At 45.7% G+C, this 23,249-nt stretch overlaps 2 protein-coding genes across 9 annotated transcripts in view; one reads left to right on the top strand and one right to left on the bottom strand.

The window, feature by feature from the left end:
- DPY30 (dpy-30 histone methyltransferase complex regulatory subunit) overlaps nt 1-20,531 on the bottom strand; it is a 159,425-nt gene extending 138,894 nt beyond the window's left edge. The window contains exons 1-3 of one of the 5 annotated variants that reach the window (XM_078649097.1): nt 20,467-20,531; nt 6,014-6,085; nt 5,871-5,918 (exon numbers count right to left, since the gene is read on the bottom strand). In XM_078649097.1, coding sequence (XP_078505223.1) covers nt 5,871-5,918; nt 6,014-6,052 — 87 coding nt within the window. In that variant the 5' untranslated portion in view covers nt 6,053-6,085; nt 20,467-20,531. Of the gene's footprint in view, nt 1-5,870; nt 5,919-6,013; nt 6,086-18,574; nt 18,721-18,753; nt 18,894-19,688; nt 19,725-20,466 lie in introns of those variants that run through there. The other 4 variants (XM_078649094.1, XM_078649096.1, XM_078649098.1 and 1 more) reach the window with 4 other exon arrangements.
- The window catches only part of SPAST (spastin), a 589,145-nt gene continuing 586,104 nt past the window's right edge, over nt 20,209-23,249 (top strand). For 3 of the 4 annotated variants that reach the window (XM_078649092.1, XM_078649091.1, XM_078649090.1), the window contains exon 1: nt 20,233-20,677. In XM_078649092.1, coding sequence (XP_078505218.1) covers nt 20,308-20,677 — 370 coding nt within the window. In that variant the 5' untranslated portion in view covers nt 20,233-20,307. Of the gene's footprint in view, nt 20,678-23,249 lie in introns of all 4 variants that reach the window. The other variant, XM_078649093.1, reaches the window with a different exon arrangement.

Below are 23,249 nucleotides of genomic sequence, written 5' to 3'. Positions count from 1 at the left end.
ACCTGGAGTACGCAATGTTGTACCTGGCCAGACTGAGGGTCAACATGGATGAACAATTAAAATCTTTACTGACCGTCAAGCATTATAGAGGGCAATTAAAGAATATGCCAAGGCCGGCGAAAAGTGAGGGGCACTAAGGAGTTGGCGGAAGCGGTTGGTGGCGACCTGGAGGAGAAGGAATGACTCACTAGACTCACAAACTTGAATGTACAGGTATGCTGAACTCAGTCTGCTGGTTGATGTACAATTGAGGGGGCATGTAGATGCCCGCTGCCTAATACCGAAGGAGATTACTCCATAGACTTATGTGGAGCTAGGTTAAGTGTGAAATGTGACAGACATTGAACATTAGCACAGTCACTACTTGCAGTTGGTTTAATTCAAACTGGCTGGGGCGCACCCGAGACAGCTATTGTGGCACTACCTAAATTTGCATTTGTACCCAGCCTACTGGTCGCCCGGGGACGGGTTAAATGATGTGCAGAAGGCTACAACTTTGTATTGTTTTGTTAGGTGTTTATCCAAGTGGTGGGCAGGTAACATCCGCCTCTGCGTGTTACCCACTGTATGGCGGTTTGCCAGGAAAAATTCTCTATTGGATGCTGTAAGCACTGCTGAACTAGTTTCAAACTGTGGGGGAGGGAAGTTAATTCAGTTTTTGTTTTGTTGGGGTTTGCATATTCTGGGTAGGTTGGGGGGGAATTGTGGGGAGATTTATTTCTAATTTTACAGTGGTAGTGTATATACAATACTTGCATAACACTCATACAGTGCTCCTTGGCATTGGAGCTTGGTGGAGGTACCTGAACGACACTGACAGCGCTGAACTAGTTAGTGCAGTTTGGAATGACACAGAGACCGTGCAATAGGGTTTGCCTACTGACATGAAATGTCAGGGGCCTAAACGACAGTAGAACACAGCGAAAGGTGCTGGCTTATCTCGCAAGGCATGAGATTGATGTCGCTTTGCTACAGGAGTCTCATCTACCCGCAGACAGTAACATGCTTAACTGCAGGCGGCTACATGGGTCTTTCATGCGGCACGGATCACCACACAACCCTGGGGAGTGCTCACATGGGTTAACCCTAAGTCAGGGATAAAACTGGAAGCGCTCGAAACAGACCCAGAGGGTAGGTTTGCTATCTCTAGATGCAGGGAAAGGGGAGTAGACCTGATTACAACTAATATCTACGGACCTAACTTTGACAACCCACATTTTTATCAGGAATTGTTTGGGCGCTTGAAAAAGGTTTCTTCTCTTCCGCAAATATGGGGAGGGGATCTTAATTGTGTGCTCGATCCGGCATTAGATCGCTCTGGAGGCCCTTGTCGGCACCCTTCGGCTGCGGCCAAAGGCATTGTGGATGCGGCAATCCAGCTAAACATGTAAGACAGATTGCGTACACAGGCACGACTGATGGTGGGTTTACCCATTTTTCTCTACAGACCTAATTTTGACAACCCAAAGTTTTATCAGGAATTGTTTGGGCACTTGAAAAATGTTTCTTCTCTTCTGCAAATATGGGGAGGCGATCTAAATTGTGTGCTCCATCCGGCATTAGATCGCTCTGGAGGCCCTTGTCGGCATGCTGCGGCCAAAGCCATTGTGGATGCAGCAATCCAGCTAAACACGCAAGACGTATTGCGGACACGAGCACCGACTGATGGTGGTTTTACCCATTTTTCTGCTCCACATGACCTCCACACCAGAATGGACTACTGGTTTGTTTCTAGAAATATGTACCCCTAGATTAGAGCCTGTGTGACCCATACCCGTTCTCTCTCGGACCACTCCCCAATAATGCTGGACATCTAGTGCCCACAGAGAAGACCTGACCCTTTTACTTGGTGGTTCCCGCCATACTCATTGCTAGATAGCGTGTTGAAGTCTGAAATGGCCGAGGCCATAGAAAGCTTCTTTGACATCAATATTGGCTCTGTCAGCTTATTTTCTACAGTGTGGGAGGCCTTCATTTTAACATATGGGGGATAGCTATGTCCAAACACTCCGGGGTCCTCTGTTCTATTAGAGGGAAGCAGACTAGCCTGGAGAGCCGATTGAGGGACTTCGAGCGAGAGTCCTTGGCGGGAGAGGATTCCCAGGTAATGGATGAATTGAAAACCACACTGGAAGAATATCATGAGATAGCAGACAGCGAGATTTAGCAAATGGGGAAATATGCAGTAGCCAAATCATATGGGGAAGGGGAAAGGCCAGGTTCAGTCTTAGCGGCATTGCTGAGATAGGAGAGATTTAGGAGAGATTTAGGATGTCTGGCTGAGCTGAGGACAGAGGGGGGTGAACTGTTGAGACCCATAAACAATAGCAGACAGATTTAACCAGTATTAGTCAGATCTGTACAGATCTAGAGCAAATGTGGAAGAGGCAGCGATCCAGAACTACCTGCCGTGTCTGGCCGATGACCATAGGGAATATTCAATGAGACCATTAGACGCTGGCGAGATACTTGAGGTGCTCAAATCAATGCGCTCAGGCAGTGCCCCAAGGCGGACCGGCCTTACAGTTTCTTTTCATAAAGATTTCAAGGATTTGCTTATTCCACACCTTATCACACTATTCAAGGAAATGGGAGAGGAAGGGAGAATGCCACCCTCAATGAGGGAAGCTTTGATCGTTACAATGCTAAAGCAGAATAAACAACCTAATGAATGCTCATATTATAAGCTTTTGTCACTTGTTAACGTTGACACCAAGCTATTAGCAAAAATTCTAGCTAACATACTAGCCCGGTTTGTTCCGCTCATGGTGGGCAGGGAACAGTCAAAGTTTGTACCTGGTCGTACTTGTCTTATAATCTCCGTACTGTTTTTGGGGCCACACAGCATATCAAACCGCAAACCAAGGCTGCTGTGGTCTTCCCCGACGCAGAGAAGACCTTTGACTCTGTGGAGTGGCCGTACATCCAGGCAGTGCTGAGGCGGTTGGTGGTGAGAGAGGTATTCCTGCAATTAGTGGCGGTCCTATGCAATTCCCCCACAGCCGGATAAGAGTTGGTGACATAGTGACTGCCCCCATTACGATATCAAGGGGCACCGTCAAGGATGCCCATTATCGCCTCGGTTATATGCTTTGGTGGCTGAACCTCTGGCCCGTGCACTAAGGGAGTACCATGGGCAAAGGGGAATCGACTTCCAGGGGTATAATCTCATAGTATCAGCGTACGCGGATGACACCCTCCTGTATATCAGAGACCCAGAGTCGAACCTGTCCCCAGTTCTAGACGAAGTGGTGAGATAAGGCGACCTCTCAGGCCTCAAAATGAACTTGGGTCAAGTCAACTATTTTTCCACTCACCACAGCCATGAAGCCTATTGAATTGGAATATCCTTTTATATGGACCACTGATCATGTGCGCTACCTAGGGGTACAAGTACACACAGACTCTGAGCTGGTTTTAAGCGAAAACTATGGTAAAGCAATTGCAAAATTAGAAAACGATATGGAGAGAGGGATCAGACTTCCATAGTCCCTATGGGGCGCATATCCCTTGTGAAGATGGTCATGCTCCCTAGGTTCCTATTTCTGTTTCCGAATATTCCAATGGTACTTCCCACTCGTATCTTCAAAATTATTTGCTCATTACGGTTGAAATTGGCCTGGATAGGGAAACACTCACGTGTTAAGTGGGATATCCTTACACTACCTTACGCTATGGGAGGACTTGGGACCCCGGATTTAGAGATATATTACCGTGTGGCACAAAGCTCACATGCCTATCACTGGTTGCACGAGCAGGCTGGATTTTCCGCACCTACAGATTGAAAACGTTGCAGCTGCACCCTCCCATTATTGCGGTTTCATGCCCCGTCCAGACGATCAGGTACTTTGGACTCTATTATCTCTGTCATTCATGCATGGCACGATCTGATAAAGCGACAGGCGGGCACTGTCCTATAGTCCCCCCTGACTCTGGTGGAATGGTGCTCTTGGCTAACGATATGCTGCGAAAAAGAGGTGTTACGGGCTTTGGCATCAGTCAGCATCACTTCAATAGGGGACGTATTTTCTGATGACACAGTACAAGAATGAGCTGAGATTGAGGCAGAGGGCCATAACCACACAACGCTCTTGTGGTTTCACTTCTACAGAGTGAGACACGCACTCTGTGAGATGCTGGTTGAGGAAATGCTTGAGCCCCCAGAGGTAACCTCCTTATCTTTGCTATTACGGTCAGACACACCCAGTAAGATGGTTTCCAACATCTACAGTATAACAAAAGAATACTGTAGGAATCACTACACTAAAGCCAGACTGGAATGGCAGAATGATCTGGGGGTAGCAATAGACTATGTCACCTGGAAATATTGCTGCAAGTTCACGAAACAGTTCTTATTAAATGGGAGGCATCACCTTATACATTTTAAGTTCCTCTACAAAACTTTTTACACGCCTGACAGGCTATGTCGATATGGTCTACGTGACACTGCAGAATGTGTGTTGCAAATTTAGTCCTGCTGGGTTCTTGCATATCGCCTGAACATGTCCAGCGGTCGCTAGATTCTGGGAATCAATCCTTCGCACACCGAGTGATATTACGGGATTGCCGCTGACATGCGATCCACTGGTGGCATTATTGGGATAGACGAAACGTCTACATAAAGATGCGCGCTGATTGATAGACATGGGTCTCTTGCTAGCAAAGCGTAGGGTAGCGATGAGGTGGGCTCGTGGGCCTGCGCCCACTGTCGCCGATTGGTCCAAAGACAAGGTTTATTGCAATACACAATCGGAGTTATACAGCAAACTGATGCCGCTAACCTCAAGAACCGTCCCAAAAGCTTCTGGGGCCTGTATCAGAGTTCCTTAGCAACAAAAGCGACTGATGTTGGAGAACCACATTGAGGCATTGAGGCGCAGATTGGACTTGTGACCTTACATCTGGGAGAGAGCTGAAGGCAACCTCGATGCTACTTGTATGTGTTGATATCCTATATACAGCTAATACAATTAGCAGCAGAGCCAACACTGAGTAGTGTTTACCTTCCCTCTTGAATTAATGTATTCTCTCACAGGATTGTGTGAAATTGATGTGCACACTCTACATAACTGCACTGTATACCAAATGCTGAAATACCACTGTTACTGTTTGTTATTTTTATTTACAACAAAAAAATCTGTAAAAACGAAAACCAGGGAGCTTTAATTATATTCGGTTGTGCTCTCACTGCAGGAGTTCTGTGCAGTCTAGCTTCTACTTAAGAGGATTATATTTCATATTTATGAACAGGTTCTGTTGATGCTGTGGGAGTAAGGGCATTTCACCTTTTCAAGCACTACCCCAAATTCTGTAATTAGCTGCTTCATTCGGCACACTCTTTGTAAGTGATCAAGAACCCTAGAGAGTTTTTGGAGTAAAAACATTGCTAAATGTATTTAGATGGACTACTTTTGCCGAAAATAAACTATTTACTTCAAAATGAACAAAACATAACATGTAGTTCATAAACTAATGGTGCAGATATTTCTGGGTACAAACGCAGCTACATTTGCTTACATTAACTTGTTAATTCGAAGATGACCTGTTGGGAAAATATTAGGACAGAGACATTGCGTGTGCGGTACCGTGAACTATCGGACGTCCTAATCAGCTGGGCTGATTTATGGAGGATGCATGTTTTTTGAGACAGACAACTAATACTGTGAGAACTAATGTGCAGCTACTGAAGTGGAGACAAAGAAAACAGAAATGAGGGCAAGAGATGCTCAATGAGATGATGAGTTGATAGGAATGGGATAAGAGCAGGTTAATGGGAAGTAATTTAGGAAAGAGGAAAGATCTGTGCTACTGCACTCAGATCAGGGGTCTAATAGAATAGTTAGGACTCAAAATAACTAACAGTTTGGTACCTCAACATTTTCTGTAAGACCATATTCAGTGTGAGGATTTTCTGTAACCTGTAAAATAAAACACTTGTCAGCAAAAACAGAGTTTGGATGCCTCACTGCTGCACTAAGAGTGCTGCATCAGTTTTTAATGTCGCAATCAGTACCTGTGTCTGTCCTTCCAAGTTCTGTTCGGACTCCATCATGAGAGTGGCACCTAATGAAGAATCCTGAGGTCCCTGGGTGAGCAGAAAAAGACAAGGTCAGCTTCTATTTGAACTCTCAACAAAATATAGTGCAGGTTTCAATTAAAATCTATTGGATGAGGATTTGTTGAAATATGAAACGTTCTGTACATGTTATTAAATTAGGTATCTCATTTTGCTTCATTCAGTTATGGGCTTAGCAGCAATGGAGTGTATTAATCACAAAATGTATAGTGTACACACAGGACTGCATCTAGCAGCCACCACAGTTCATCCACAGCCTAACACAAGAAAGCAAATGTTGCACAATCTAGTCGTAATCCAATAGACTCTTTGTTCTAAACTCACAAAAATGTATTACAAGAAGGAGGGCTTGTATGCGGATTTTGGTTAATAGGTTGGCCAAAAGCATAGACGTGCCTAAACCCAGACAGCAACACCAAACGTTTCCAAGATATCGTGAGCAAATTTTCATTCTCTATACCTATGCCAAAATGTGTATGTTGAATGGCGATGTAGGGTGTTTCTTTTGGTATGTTCATTAAGCATTGCTCAGGAGTTCACCCCTGGACGTCATGAACAATGTCATGGTTTTAGAATGTTATGGGATTCCACTGGAATCCGTTATGTGTTGCATAAGTGTTTAATGGGGTTGGTCTTCCTGCGAGCAACACTGTTTGTGGCGTTGGCTTGTGGGCCCCTGTTAATTCAACTTACAACAAAGAAAACGTACTGAAGAACAATTTCTATGGGGGGGGGGGGGTTAAGGTGCTAGGTGGCGCACGAGCAAGATGGCGGCACTAGTGTGAGGCTCCGGAAGCTCAGCTTCCAAATCCGCTCATTAATCCTGCCCAATTGATCCTCCTGGAATGATATCTGCGGCAAATAGGTGACTGCTGCTTTCTGCTACTTCGCCTCGACTTTGGAGTGTCTAGCAAGCTCCGTGACGCTGCGGTGTCTACCTCCTGCTGTCCCCGCTGTGCCTGCCTGGTTGGCCCAGAGCTGATGACTGGTGTCGGAGACTACGTGAGGGCAGAGGTGCCCACGTGGCAACTCGGCCTCATTGCTGGCGGCAAAGAAGAAAGTGAGCGACAGAGACAGGTGAGACTAGTCATCGCTCCCCACATAAATACATCCCTTAACAGCGTATTCCGTTTTACACTAATTGCCGTGGTTCCGCTTTGTGTCTGATCCTGCCGGAGGCTTGCTGCGATCATAACAGCCCACCAGCCGACTGCAACCTGCGAGCCTGTTGCGCCATCTGAGCATCTGTTGAGATCGGCAAACAGTGAAGCTGGCCTTAGCGACGCTGCGGCTGCTTGCTTGGGGCTCGTCTTAAGGACTGTTGCTGTCCCGTGACTTCCGCGCGGGGAAGCCTTGGACACCCGCCGCTGGGCATAGGCCCCCTTTCTTCTCCTCAGCACCTCCATCTCATACAAAACCTGCCTGCTGGCCACACTAAGCTCCATCACCGAGACTATTCCCACTGGTGTATATAGCGGTCCCCGCTTGAGACGCTACGAGCGGTGCTGATCCCCTTTGGCCTCCTGTGGGTCAGCGCATCCATGACGGTTTGAGGTGCAGCAGGGGCCCTGTTAAACCATTGACAAAAGGCTGCCTCCCACTACTTACCACTTTTAGGACTGAATCGGACTGCCTGGCAAATTAAACTGACCGCTTAGTGCAACATCAGGGCAGATCTCAGACGCAACTGATTCTTCCTGCTGTACCTGCATCTTGCTGACATCGCTGTGCCTGTTTGGGTGGACTAGAGCTGCAGATCAGCGCTTGAGACTACGTGGGGTCCGAGGCGCCCACGTGGCGACTCGGCCTTACTACTGGCACTAAAAAAAGAAAGTGGACGACAGACGGGCGAGACTGCCCGTCGCTCATCGCATAGTTAAATTTCCTAGAAGCGCATTATGTTTTACAATAATTGCTGCTGTACTGCTCTGCTTCTGCGCTGCATCTGATCCCTCCCCGGCAGCCTGCCGCGCTTACAAGGGCCTATCGGCGAACTCCAGCCCGCAAACCGGTGGCACCATCTAATCTAATGTGATGCTCAGGTAGTGGTGAACCAGCCTCTCAGCGCCTCTGTGACAGACAAATCCTGCTTGCTGATCACTGCTGGGGCCGGAGACACGCTGGGCCCAATAATGGAGGACATTCTTACTGGTGCATACAGAGATCCCCAATTGAGCCACTAGGAACGGCGCCGTTCCCCATTGGCCTTGTGTGGGGCGGCACGTTCACAACGGATTGGGACGCATCAGGGGATCTGACAAGCATCTGACAAGCGGCTGCCTCACACTACTTGCTATCTTTAGGTCAGAGTTGGCACACAGAACACGCCCATACCTGGCAAATTATACTGACCGCCTGACGCGGCACCGCGGGTGGTTCCGAACGGTATCAATTCCTTCTGCTGCGAGCTAAAGTTACTGCCTGAAGCTAAGTGTTGTAGACGCGCGCCGCTCGCTAGTACAGACCCATTCACAATAACCTACCAGCCATGGGAAAGCCAGAAGCAAGGCAGCCATGACTTACCTTGGAGTCCAAGAGGGGCGGCCGCTTGCATCAGGGAGAACAGGACGCAGTTGGGGGCGAACCTGCTCAGGACTCTCACACCTCGCCGAGTGAGGACATGAAAGTTATTCTCCTGGAGGTCAGGGGGTGCTGGTTTGCCATAGCAGAGAAAATGGATGCCATGACAACTCGAAAAAAGTCGCCATAGTCCACAAACCAGATGGAAATGAAGAACGTCTCAAAGATGCAGGACATCGCATCTCAGATGTAGAAGACACATCCTCTCAACTTCAGACACATGCGGCACAAATGGATAAACTCCTGAAATTGATCACAGCGAAAAACGAAGATTTAGAAGCCAGAAGCAGACTTAATAATATTTGCGTTCTTGGCATCCTGGAAAGCACCAACACCGGGAAAATGGAGGACTATATTGAGAGGCTATTGTTGGCAACCATTGGAGCCGAATAGTTTTCATCCCAGTTCATAGTTGGACGTGCGCACCGATCACTAGGACCTAGCCCACCCCCTGGGAGCACACCGCATCCCATCATTGCCAGACTATTGAATTACAGGGATCGGGATGTGGCATTCAGAGTGGCCCGTGAAAAAAACAACTGAACTTCGAGGGCACCACGTTCACCATTTACCCTGATTTTACTGCTGTGGTGCAAGAGAAACAGCGCAAATTCATGCCAGCCAGGCAAAAATTGCGACTGGCCCACATAGACTATGCACTCCTATATCCAGCACGCCTCAGAGTCACACATCAAGGGAAGCAGACTTTCTTCACCAAACCGCAGCAAGTGGACGAATTCTTAAAACGTCTCAAGCGCAACAACTCACTGTCCACTTCATTGAATGCCTCACCGAGATCCACATCACCTACCAAAGAGAAAGACACGCTCTGAACGATGAGCAATTAATTATTGTTGGACTGAGAACCGCTCGGATACACTACCTTACAGGCCGTGTTAACCTCCTTCTCTTGTGCAGTTGTCATCAAATGTCGCAGACCAGCTAAGTTTAATAATGGGTGTACATAATTTTAGCACCGAGCCCCCTCTGCCCCTCTGGAATCAACTGTACCACCTTCTTGTATCTCCAAGGACGAGGAGTCACCGTGCATATACCTAGGGGTTCCCCCTAAGGGACGCTCCCCCATTGACCTTTGCTGCATCATACACGCAGCCTATCATTAATGTTTTTGGGCATTTTGGAGGGGGATGGGGAATGTAGTTCTGGCATGATTGGGATGCTTCAGTGCGAGGGGGAGGGCAGGGGATTTTCAAATGTTTACTAAAGTCTTCACACAGCATGTTCAACAGGAATTTGATTACACCCTCACTGCAATATCTATTCTGAGGTCGCAGGACTGTCTGCCTCGTATTATCTGGGCCTATGGCTAACTTGACACTTCCTGAGAAATTGCGGATACTCACGTGGAATGTCAGGGGGCTGGGGGAGAATCATCGGAAACACCGTCAAATCTTGGTATATCTTGACCGGCACAAAATTCATATAGCCATGCCCCATTTGCCCAAAGACAAGGGTTCTATCGTGGAACATTGCGGGTCTGAATAACAAGTTAGATTACCCAAATTGGGGTCTCTTTATTAGCCAATACGAGATCTGCATGTTCCAGGAGACATGGGCCAGAAGGGATGCTTCCAAATTGGGTTTTGCCACTTTCAGTATTCCTGCAACACCAGGGGGTAAAGGGAGACCATCGGGAGGCCTTATTATATGGGTGGGAGCTCACTTAGGTTGTACGGCCAAGCAGATTGACACGGGATCTAACGATATTTTATGTGTTATACTGCAGTTTCCATCAAAGATTTCCGTAGCTCTTTTAAACGTGAATTCCAGACCAACCGCCCAGGGTAAGGAGTCTAAAACGCTGGAAGAACTAACTACGTTCTTAGCTACCATTGCAGACAACCATATGGTGATCTTAGATGGGGATTTCAATTGTCAGTTTGAGCCACTAGAGGGAATGCTCCAGGATAGCTTATACGATGAGGATACATTTTGAGCAATCCCGGAGACCAGGTGCCCACCAGTTAAAAAATGGTCCCCCCTGGTGATCCAGATGAACTGCCTTGCTTTGAAACACTCCCTAAGAGCTTGCAATAGTAGAACTTTGTCTTTTACATCGAGTAGTTATACCTTCCATAGAAATGAGCATGGTTCTCGATTAGACTATATTTTAATCGACTCCAAATCCTGGGACTGGCTAATTGATTTTAAGGTTATTCCACTGCTAGACAGTGACCATTATGCGTTAGTACTTGAACTAAAAGAGCTCAAACCTGGGAGTGTCCTTAATATAGATAATCCTATTGATGCTAGGTTGACATTTTCAAATTGTAGCAGAAGAGTGCGATGGTCTGACATCAGACTATCACAAGATAAACTCAGCTCCTTATATGAAGCCCTGATCCCGGTGCTTCTGACAGCATCTAACTCAATAACTCACCACGGGGTAGTATAGACTCCGAGATGGTTATAATGAACCATGGCAGGTTAAGAGAAGTCACACTAGACTTCTTCTATCCCCAAAAAACAAAATCGGCTAAGTAGGAAACCCCCCACCCCTGGTATAATGATCATTGCCGTAATGCCAAAAGATCGCTGGTACTGTCCATCAAGGCCAATGAACGCCCGTTAATTAAAACTGCTATAATGGCCTATAAGATGGAAATTACTGAAGTAAAAAAAAGGGTGGGAAATGGATATGTGGGATGTTTTGAGAAGCTCCTTGGGAGCTAGGGACATGAGGACCTTCTGGAAAGTTGTCAACACAGGTAGCTCTGGTGCTAAATCACCGGTAGAGTCGAACTTGAAAGAAGAGGTCTGGCGGGACCATTTTGAATCTCTCTACTCTAAGGGAGATATGTTGAATGATGAGATAAATGAGGGATGTTCTGCGGGGACTGACTATTCTGTCAACATAGGGGAAACCAATGAACACTATGACCATAGCTCTAGCACAAGTATAATCTTAAATGAGATTATGGGAGCCCTCGCTAAAATAGCTCCAGGTAAAGCACCTGGACTAGACAAAATTCCTGGGGATCTTTTTCGCAGTGAACCATCTGTATGGGCACCATACCTCTGGGTGCTATTTAATGCCATATTCCAAGGCATGAAGATTCCTTTAGTTGGGCTGGTGCCGAAATAATCCCCATTTACAAAAAAGGTTCACCGCTATTACAAACCAATTATAGGCCGATCAGCCTCATAGACATCACGCAAAACATGTTTGCGCATGTATTGCTGCTTAGGTTACAAACTTGGATGGAGGAACGGAAGATACTTTCCCCTCTACAGGCAGGGTTTAAAGAAAAACTCAGCATGTTCCCTCTAATTTTGTTCCTCTGTGTGTGGCAATGAATGATCTCTGTGAACCGCAGCCAAAGCTTTGTGCACCAAAAACATGCGTCAAATCAAATTGCAAGTGACTGCAATGCATAAGCTATAGATGCTAAAATAAGATTTTTTGATTCACATTGGCATCTTAGTGTCCATTAAAAAGGCAAACATCGTTACATTCACTTGACAACCGCTCCGTTACCTCTAGAGGTCTCTACACTCGAACAGTGGAATATTTTAGGGCCCAGCAGTGTAAATACCATGGTAGAAAGGTTCTAACCACATTAGTTACCTAATTTCAGTAGCTTCCGCATTGGTGTAAATTTTCTCTGTCCTGAAATTAAAGCTTGGCTATATCCTCCTGACACAAATGAGCTGCTCCCAGGTAGCTGTTCAGTTTGTCGATCTTATGCAGCCAACTCTAACTTATGGTTGCTGTGTCCACCTACAGCAATAAGATCAGGAGAACTGTGGTGTTGAAAGTGTCATGTTGGGACTTCTGACAATCCCATCTAGTCTCCATCATAAAAAATATAATCAACAACCATCTAAAACTACAAGCATAAAACCTTGCTGCAACCTAACGTACTCCGTCAAGTGCAGTAATAAGATGTAAAGGGACATATATGCAAACTGAGATCCTATATTTCTTTCATATTAACTTCCAGACATAAGCACTACTAAAAGGTAACTGCAACACGATTGGGTCACACCTTCAAATATCATGCGCATCACTAAACACACTATACACAGGCTACACTATAAACGAATATTCTACCTAATATGCATCATTACTAAGTTATTCATCGGCCAAGAAAGGATTTAGGGGCCTCTTGAGGGGTATGAGATGTTTTACAAATACTACAATACAATACTATACTATATAAACACAATACTTTTGCTCTACTCTGTTAAATTCAACCCCTTTGCTATACTGGAGGCATTGGTGTGGCCATTAAATACTCTCAATTTAATGAGTTTACTTGAAATTAAGGTGCATTTGTGAGGATTATAGTGGGGTTCAGGAATGCAACATTCATGACTGCATAACATAAGGAAACACCGCTTTAGACAATAAACATGGGTGAAATCCTTAACTGGGAGACTGGATGGCTCCACATGCTTTTGAGACATGGTCCAACTTCATCAGCCATTAAGTGACTATCACTCTGCGTTATGACCAAAATTAATACATACTTTTAAGAAAAGAATATCTTATTTAGTTAGAATGAAATAGTGTCTTAGACCTCCAGACACCAATATAAAGCATTAGTATTAACCACAGATATGCCCGGTAACCACCGACTTGGCCCTAACCCATGGGTATTCTAGATATATCCTACTGCTATTACAATCCCGTCCGAATTGCTGGGGACACCTATCTGCAGCAGGTGTCTTAACTCTGTAAGATATTTTAAAATGCAACCTCTTTGTGGCCAATTTAGTAAGACACAACAGGTTTACTGTCACATGTGTCCCTGTTGCCAATTTCTTTGCAGGATATATTTTTTTAAATAAATGTATAAGCCAACCATCAGACTCCGTTTTCAATATCCGCCTTACGGGACTTGACTCCCTTCCTCTTCCACATCTTGACTACTAATTTATGGGTGTGCAAAAAACTTTTTTCCCCCAATCTCGGCACTGGATTCTATGCAAAAATTTCATTTCATGGCGTCTTTTCAGCATGATCACATATAAAAGCACCTTCAAATACATTTGTTCAGTAAGTGAGCTGCCCAAAATCCTCTTTTGTGTTAATTTAATAGAATATAATGTTGCTCCAGGTATAATAAGAATCTAGGCTACATACTGGATGCACAAAACAACTGACGTGCCTCTTGATTTGTTCTCAGAGTGAGAGCAATGAATGTGTCCAACTCATTTTAAAAAACTATCACATTCAATTAATGTCTCTCAATTACGTACCTTGATGCAGTAAGGTGAAAGAAAAGGCCTTTTCATATTTCTACATCGTGTTTATCGCATGATTTACATTCTCTCCTAAAATTTTCTAGGCACCCAAGTGAGACTATAAACTTGGCGATTTTCTTCCTGCCCCCCGAGTGCAGCCTATTGCGCTAGCTGAAATAAACGCAGACAGTAAAAAGTTCTATACATTAAATGAACTGTCGTCATTTTCGTAAGAGTGATGAAGCTGACTCGGTTTATTGTTATTTACTAATCACCCGGTCCCCAGCTGACTTTTGGCTTCTAAGCGCTCCCAGGCCATCTGTTCCCTGCCAGGCCTCGCCACCCCTCACCCCTCTTTCTCTAACTTTCCTGCCCTCCATCGCCAAGCATTTGCTGCCTCCACCCAAAAATAACACTAGTACACAAATCATAATGCCGTTCACAAGAAACAGTACTTCAGACAATGCGACTTTAAACGTAGTCCTTTTCAATAAAGAACTAAAGCTGGGGGCAGGCACAGGGGTATTTCGCATCCAGGTCTCTTGCATTCAGCTTTAATTACAAGCCTGATAGAGCGCACGGCGCACCTCTGCACAGCTTCCACTGACAGCAGACCCACGTTTTAAACGCTATATGAAAGCTGTTTTGTGAGGGAACAAAAATGCTGCTATCTTACAAAAATGGGCACACGGGAGAAACCTCGCTACAGCTGCAGCCTGCAGGGTTACACATAGTGGCAGCACTCCTGCGCTGATTCAAGCCCGCGTGTCTGTCTGCCGAGCTGTGCGCACACTGGCGAGGGGAAAAGACTGAAAAGAGTACATGGCATACGGACTCCTCCAGAGATGCTGCTGCTGGAAGAACAGGATCCAGGAAAAGTGCAGAGCAACAAAGAGTTACTTGCTCTGCCTCACATTTGAAAACAGTGATTTAACCTTTAATAACCCCAACAGCACTCTGGCAGTCAGATCGGACACACATGTAGAGGAAAAAGCAAGCCGACCCTTGCACCAAGAAGTTGGATAGAAAAAACACACTGCAACACTTAAGACTTGGAGAAGGAACATTAACAAGCATTGGCATTGCCAATAGGTCTCGCTTGTGGGACCTTATAAGTATTTAGTTTTGCAGCACAATATCCGATTATGCAACAAGGATATTGTGCTGCAAAACTAAATACTTATAAGGTCCCACAAGCGAGACCTATTGGCAATGCCAATGCTTGTTATAAGGTTCTGTTGGACTTCAAAGGAAAGCATTTCAGGTAAAGCACACGAGGAAACTGTACCTCGTGCTTAGCAACTCAGCGGAATCAAAAGGGAGGGTGGTAAACATGTCTAAACATCTCACCAAAAGAGACTGCCTCATGCAATTAGGCTTCCCTTAGGATGGAAGATGGAATGACCACGACCAGTATCTTTAAAGTGTATGTGGTCTGGGAATTAAATATGCCAGTCGTAGCTGACAAGCTGACTTGTGGCAATGAACAAATTATTCAAAGTCTAAACACCACTTTCCCTTACTTTCATTCTCAGAGGACGATGGTTTCCTTTTTAGGTCTCGCTAGTGCTAACGCATGCGCTAGTCTGGCTAGACGTTTAGTAGTTGCTTCAAAAGTGCTACCTTGCCGGCCACCAGCTTGCTATTACGCACTTCTACTTCAGTCACTTCTAACTACTGGCTGCCATACAGGTGCCATTAAGAGTACAATTGTGAGATATAATTATTCATTTATTTTAAATAAACTTTTACTTTTTCCCCCATAGTTGCATACAAACACTTCACGTGATATTTAGAGACACTCTGGACGTTTAAAATAAGCATTGGCATAGCCAATAGGTCTTGCCTTTGGGACCTGCTGCATGACTAAATACTTATAGGGTCCCAAAAGCGAGACCTATTGAGCATGCCAATGCTTGTTGGTTCTGCTATGAATTAGTGTGGCCAGATTAACATAGAAGTGGAGTTAAAAGAAAAGGAAAAAAAAGGCTATCATGCCGCCGGCACTGGCCATATGTCATACCTCTTTTTTTTTTTCTTATGGCAGATAGGGGTGGACAATACAGGAGGAGGGGTGGACAATACAGGAGGGAGGATGGAACTGAACGCACAACTGGAGGAAGAGTAAAAGAACAAGCATTTGCAATGCAATAGGTCTCGCATTAGGAAAGTTTGAGCTATTGGTATTGTAAATGACAAATTTTTTATTTATGTGTTGGTTTTGAAAATAGCGAAATTAATAGCTTTGTCATTTACAATGCCAATAGTTTTAACTTTCGCAAACGTGACACCTATAGCATTTGTAATGCAATATGTGTTGTATTTACATGACTTAGATGTATTAATATTACAAGCAACAATGTTTTATTTTAATAATTAATACTTAAATAAAAGTTATTGTAATTTATAATGGCAATAGCTTAAACTTTTGTAAATAACTTTTGGGAAGATTATGTTCAGTGTATTTTATTGTGATGAAAATCCAAGAACAGAAGTGAAATATTAACATATTTTTGTGACATTTGTAATAAAGCTTGACACATTGAGAGAACATATTAGAACCAGTTGTTGTTGAATGGTTGCACAGAGTGATGCTGTGGCCTTCAGTGGTGCTGAGTGATGCTGTGGCCTTCAGTGGTGCTGAGTGATGCTGTGGCCTTCAGTGGTGCTGAGTGATGCTGTGGCCTTCAGTGGCGCTGAGTGATGCTGTGGCCTTCAGTGGCGCTGAGTGATGCTGTGGCCATCAGTGGCGCTGAGTGATGCTGTGGCCTTCAGTGGCGCTGAGTGATGCTGTGGCCTTCAGTGGTGTTGAGTGATGCTGTAGCCTTCAGTAGTGATGCTGTGGCCTTCAGTGGTGCTGAGTGATGCGGTGGCCTTCAGTGGAGCTGTGGCGTTTGAGTGGCGCTGAGGGATGCCGTGGCGTTGAGGGGTGCTGTGGCACTGACGGGTGCTGCGGCGCAGAGGGGTGCTGCGGCGCAGAGGGGTGCTGTGGCGCAGAGGGGTGCTGTGGCGCAGAGGGGTGCTGTGGCGCAGAGGGGTGCTGTGGCATCAAGTGGCGCTGAGTGATGCTGTGGCGCTGAGTGATGCTGTGGCGCTGAGTGGTGCTGTGGCGTTTTTAGTTATCTGTGGCTACGAACTAAAGAATCCTCACATTAACTTACCAGGCTAAATTAGCAATTAAGATGCACCATTTGATATGTGACAAAGAACTCTACACCCTGAAACGTATCACTACCCTTTCATCGCCGCCCCCTGTCAAGTATTGGAAATCACAGCTAAGTTAATGGAGAAGTACATTCCATGAGTCATAGATGTCTATGTTATGTTATCACGTCTTGACTGCAATGAATGGGGCCTGATGCGATGATGAGAGGCACAGACTGGGGGGGAGCGGGAGGCGAGCGAGTGGGAGGGAACGAGCATATGGGGTGTGAGTGAGGCCAAGCACGCGCTGGCGAAGCGTCGCGCTTCAATACTTCACATGCATTGGGAGGAATCCGCGCTTGTTCAAGAGTTTCTGCGGAGCGCGTGAAGTGGCTGGTGGGAAATGTCATGCCTCTCGAAGTACAAGCTCAGCATTGCGCAGAGGGGGGCAGGGGAAAGCATTCCTTTGAAGTGTGAAGCTCTCCGCATTTCTGTGGCGGGTCTGATGCGATGATGCGAGGCGGCTCGGAGAGCAAATGGCAAGCGCGTGCATGGGCACATGCACTGTGCGTAATCCGCCTGCCAAAGCCCTCTTGGTAAGCTTTCCTGTTGCACCTCTATATGTCTCGACATCTGCAATGTGCAAGCGCATTGGCAGAGGTCGAGACCTAAAAAGCGCTAGGAAGCATCCAGATTTGTTTTCTTCTTAAAGAAGGGGATATGTGGGTGGTAAAGGACACGTAGGGTGGGAGTGGAAACGGGAAAGAAAAATGGACGATGGGAGAGTGGTGGGTGGGAAATAGTGTCTGAATCCGAATACAAGCAGTGGTCGGAAACTAATTAAAATGAATCAATCTGTGCTTGGTTTGTGCTCCACACACTGAATAGGAAGTGAATTCAGATCCGCGCTGAGCAATTAGGAATGAGAAAATAAGACTGACACAAAAAAGGAAACAAATGGGCGGGCTCCAAGCCCTTTACTGTAAGCAATATCACTTGACAGCAACGTGCATTTGCGCTGTCAGGTGAGACCTCAAAACTGGCTACCTTACCCATTCACGCATAGAATCTTGAAACTGCAGAGCATTATCCATTGTAACAGAGGATTAGCTTGTACAATAAACAGAGACCTCCCCCTCTCCGAGTTGCTGCAAAGTACATTTGGGATATATCTATATATGTAAACATAATATCAAACCTTAGTTCTCAATATGCATGCATACATTTCTCATGTAAGGTTTTTGGGACTAGAAACGGAGGTTAGGAGGATAACAATGAGTTTTATCTGCACACAACCAACTCTCTTTTTATGTGATCCATGTACTCTGAAGTCCTTATGTAATATTCTATTGATAAAGCGGTCTGACACCTTTGGGTAAAGTTCGCGCTAAATAAAAACGCATAAATAAACACATTTGCTCGCATCGCTTTAACTTCTGGAGTGAAGTAAACCCGCATCCTCGGCCGTCCATAACGCGGGTGGGGTTAACTAGCAGTGGAGTTCTCTTCTCATATTAAACGAGGGATTGTGGGGTCTTCAAAAATGTTATTATTGTTACCAACCCTCTAAGAACTCCGAGTGTCCAGCAGTAGGGTCTCTTGCAACCAGGTGCCAAGGAGGAGCGGAGCAGCTCTTTGGACACAAACAGAACCACTCTGTCAGCAACACGATCTCAAATGAATAGCAGGCCGACGCTACATACATCCCATGCTTGCCAAAACCTACAACCCTCTTCTCTCACCTGCAAACACCACAGCAACAACCAGTGTTGGACGATCGTTGCTGCTGCCGAGGACGCAAAGCGAGGGCGGGATGATCATAATGGAGAGAGGACTAAGGAACCCTCCTTTACATGGCGGCCATATTTGAGAGGGACCTCGTCCAACTAACAAGCACAGTGCTTCCACGTTTTCCCACAGTCTGAGCTCAATGGTTAGCCAATCTACTAGAGTCCGGTTGACTTTAAGAGTACAGACATTTGCTTAAGTATGCCTTTTCAAAACATAAACTAGTACAAGGTAAATCGTTCAGTATTGCCGCATTCTCGTACATAAAATTACCACGTCTATTTGTTTTGCTGTTTTACATGACTCATGGTCACATTCCTTTTTGATGCACGGGGTTGGAGGGGGGGGCGATTTTTTCCAGAACCGCTGGATTTTGAGCCAATCCTAGTAGTCCACTTCCAAAGGCGGCAGCTGTTCTGTTCAAATAGCGTCGCATCCTCTGGGATATATATCCTAGTAAAAAATAAATAAGCCAAACCAATTTAATGAAGCAACAGTTTAAGCACAGCTGTTTTCTTCCTTGCCGCTGTCACTTTCACTTTCACTTTTAAAGATTCTAGACACATTTCTCGAACGAGTGAACGCTCCCTGTTTAAGAATCTTTACACTGCGTGGCAGCCATCTTAGTGTCAGGCGAAACATTTTGCAGCTTCTTTTGTCTCGGAAGTTCTTGAAGCCTGTTTCCATAGTACTAATTCCACAACACAAGCCAATACAAACCAAAGCTGCTTTAATGTACGCTTGCTGCGAAAGCTCAAATATTTACCAAATTACTAATAACTCTTAAAACATCAACCTATACCCCGTGCGCACTGCTTTGTTTTTATAGTTTTATAGAGTGCGAACTTTGCCCGAAGAAATTTGAGCGCTTCAAATTAGCATCACTTACATTACGCAAGGTCACATTCATTTTTTCTTTTATTTTTTGAGGCAAAGAAAGATCATTGAAGTGGTCCAGAATCAGATGTTGATATGAAGCCGAGACTCAGACCTGCTTCCCCAACTACACAACTCTGGCTTTAACGCTACATCCACTTTCGATGCTATGGTTGTAAAGTATAAGTCAAAAAGGAATATGTTCCCCTTTCTTCAATCTACATTGTATTGGTTCATGTTTTAGGTATATAAGAGCGCCGTATGTGAGTAAACTTGGCCAATAGCTGTTTAATCGCCCCAAATAGACCATCATATCACACGGCTCGCCCACCTCGGCCAAAAACGTCACTCGCACAATCGCTTTATGTCATTGTACACGTAACTAGGTAAACAATCAATTTCACCCCTTAGTTTTGTGCACACAACTGCCCGTTATCGCACAGCGCACAGACGGTTCACGCGCAAGTGGGCGGGGCTGCGTGTGACAGACAGCAGCGGCGGCGCTCCTCGGGAAGAGAGTGGAGAGGCGTGGCTCGCGACTGAGGGCTGCGCTGGGGGGGGGGGGCGAGGGTGGGGCCAGGAAGGCTGTCAGTTGTGTGCGTGCCGGGCACCCTGGCTGCACCACCCTGTGAATGCATTCCCCGGGCTCGAGAGGCAAGCAGGAGCGCGGCCCGGTGCCCGGCGGCAGTCCCGGCAGAGTTGCGGCCCGTCCTGTCACCCCAAAACAGTGTTCGTCACCAGTGCCCCGGGAAGCCCCGCTTCACAAGCGCGGCCTGCGGCACCTCTCGTACCCTCTGCTGGCTTTCTTCGCGTTACTGCGATTCCTCGCTCTGCAAGTGGCATTGTTGTGCGCCTGGTGCTGGCAAAGAATCGCCCCGGGCATGGCGGCTCGCGGCTCTCAAGGGCCCGAGCAGGAGCGGCAGGCGGAGCGCGTCCGGGCGGCTCACCGACAGGCCTTCGAATGCATCTCGCAGGGTCTGCGCATCGACGAGGAGCGCAAAGGTGAGAGGGCGGGCGGGTTGTGTTGTCATCATAACCTATGTTGATTGATTCTGCGAATGACTTGTTTATACTGCGCTGCCTCCTTACCTGCTTCGCCAGCTGAGGACATATTCACGTGGATGTTTTTGCTTTGCAGGTGACGCGATCATTTGACACCGCCTACGGGTGTGTGTCTGTGTTTATGTATAAGCATGCGAGTCCCGAGATGCGTAGTGTGCTTCATTCGGATGTGATTATTAACGGAAAACCGCAAACCGTGTCACTGTATTCTTCTCAGGCTGAGTAATTTGCGTTCATTCTCGATTCTTTATGAGTTGACTCTGGGAAACCTTTCTCATTGAGGCACTGTATAGGGAGGTCGGCTAAAATGTTAGCATTTGCTAAAAATAACATTCTGTGGAGAGAGCACTTGTGCATTTAATCGTAGAGATATTACAAACAATGGAACTCACTTTGTAATGGATAGTAGGCTATAAGAGTTATCTTGTTTGGGTTTTGGTAAATCTCCGCTTATACCGAAGGGCTTTCATGGCACTAGAATTGGCAACAGAGTGTTAATATCGCTGAATTCAATGGTGCTTAGTTTACTGACCTATAAAGGATTGGTGGCGGAGTAGAGTAGCCTTGCTGGTATTTGTAACGTGTAGATCAATTAATTTTCGTTAACAAGTATGTAACTTACTGAGTCCCCCTGCAGCTGCAAAAATCCACTTATCGGGTAAGTAGCTAACATTAAGGAACTAGCAGTCTGAGTGAATGAGTTGATCTCAGACTTTGATTGTGTAGGCATGGAACAATGCTTATGCCTGAAAAGGTTTATTTATAAGACACAATGTTTGAAATTGAATGTTCTGTTCGCTATGTAACCAGTACAGCGATTACAGGTGCAGGAGAAACATAGTCAGATTTTTTTTTCCGGCTCAACATCAGTCTGGAACAACGTTTTTAAATTCCTATATTTTATATAGTGAGTCCTTAAACAGACAAGAATATACTACTGCGCAATAATCATAGTCATAATATATGATTAATTAAAATCTTTACAAAATTCCCATTCCCCAAAATTAAAAAAAGTGTCTTTACATACATGATTAAAACAAAGCAATATTGATGGGATGGGATCCCTTTGGTTATTAGCTAAAGTGCAAGTGCTAAACCATCGGCATTTAACATTATAAATGCATTGTGGGGATATTTACTAAATACATCTTGTTCATTGCTAGTACTGTGATAATGCTTTCTTTCGACCTTACGATCAGTGTTAAAACAACAAGCTGGATAGTTAGAAAGCCCTGAGTAAAAATAGCAAGTTCATGGAAGAAAACTGCAATTATACAGTACAGTGTAAGATGTGTTTTAAAAGCAAACTTCTGAGGACCTACTAATTCAATTGTCTCTGAATGAGTTTTACATTCAGTCTGTTTGTTACATAAATGAATCAGCTAGGCCCCTGCCGGCATTGATCATACTTTTGTTTTCTTCCAGATTAGCTTGTTGTACAAATTTCCTTACGTCTTCCAGATTTTTTTACTCCCCGGCAGGCCAAGATTATCTAGGAACCTTCCAACCAGCGTATCACGCCTTGCCTACACGTGCGAATATTCAATTTGTTAAAAATGGGTTTTAAATACTGTCTCCTCAGATCAATAACTACAGGGCATGCACATAGCAGATGAGTTAACGATTCCTTGTAAAAGCCACATAATCGACAATGAGCTGCTTGTTGGGAGCTTTTCCAAGATGGCTGTAGGTCTTTTGAATCATGCAAGTCCATCCAATAGTCTGTGAAGCTCTTTTTTAACTGCAAGCTAAAGTGAGCTGTTAAATAAGCTTCCGGCTTTAAAGATTTGTAAGAGTTAATCACAGTCCACCCATGCCGATGTTTGAACATTTCTTTAGCTTCCAGAAAAGATTTATTTTTTGCTGCGTCATTGACAGCTTTAGTCTTTCGTTCAACGTTAGAGGGAGCTTGTGAGCATCGTGTCAGACGCCAGGACGCCATTCTGCTCCGGTCGGCTGGTCGAAAGGTTGGCTTGTTGGCTGTCTACTTCTTGTAATCGCCGTGACTAAACGGGCGATTTCGCTGTTTCCCCGGCGAGTTCCTGCCGTGTTCCTGCACGCCGTGAGCCGCTGTGAGCTGCCGTTTCCCCATCGCCGTGCGGGACCTCACGCATCTGGCGGGTGCGGCTTTGCAGCTCCGCGGTCCCGGCTCTTCGGCTCTCGGCCCCCAGCAAGCAGAGCAGAGAAAGCAGAGAAAGCAGAGCACGGACAGCACGGACGGCGGGTGGCAGCAGGAGGCTGGAAAGTCGGGCTGGGCACTGGAGCGGTTTTCTTAGGCGACATGAAAACCTTACATGTAAAATGTGTGTTTGGAGAGATGGCAGTGAGTGTTTAGTACACACGTGGCAAGAGTGACACATCATACTGCTGCCCAACGGAGTGACGAAGCGATAGTGCTGCCTGATTGCCGGTTTCATTTCCCATTTCGTGGGCGCCCCTTGAAGAAAACTTTGTTGCACGGTCTTTCCATCAACTGGAGGAGCCGAGTGGAGTGTTCCCTGCCCTGCGGGAC

This window comes from Lissotriton helveticus, chromosome 6 (assembly GCF_964261635.1).
Source record: "Lissotriton helveticus chromosome 6, aLisHel1.1, whole genome shotgun sequence".
Taxonomy (NCBI): Eukaryota; Metazoa; Chordata; class Amphibia; order Caudata; family Salamandridae; genus Lissotriton; species Lissotriton helveticus.
Note: the sequence above shows the minus strand (reverse complement) of the source record. Positions and strands in the feature narration are given on the sequence as shown.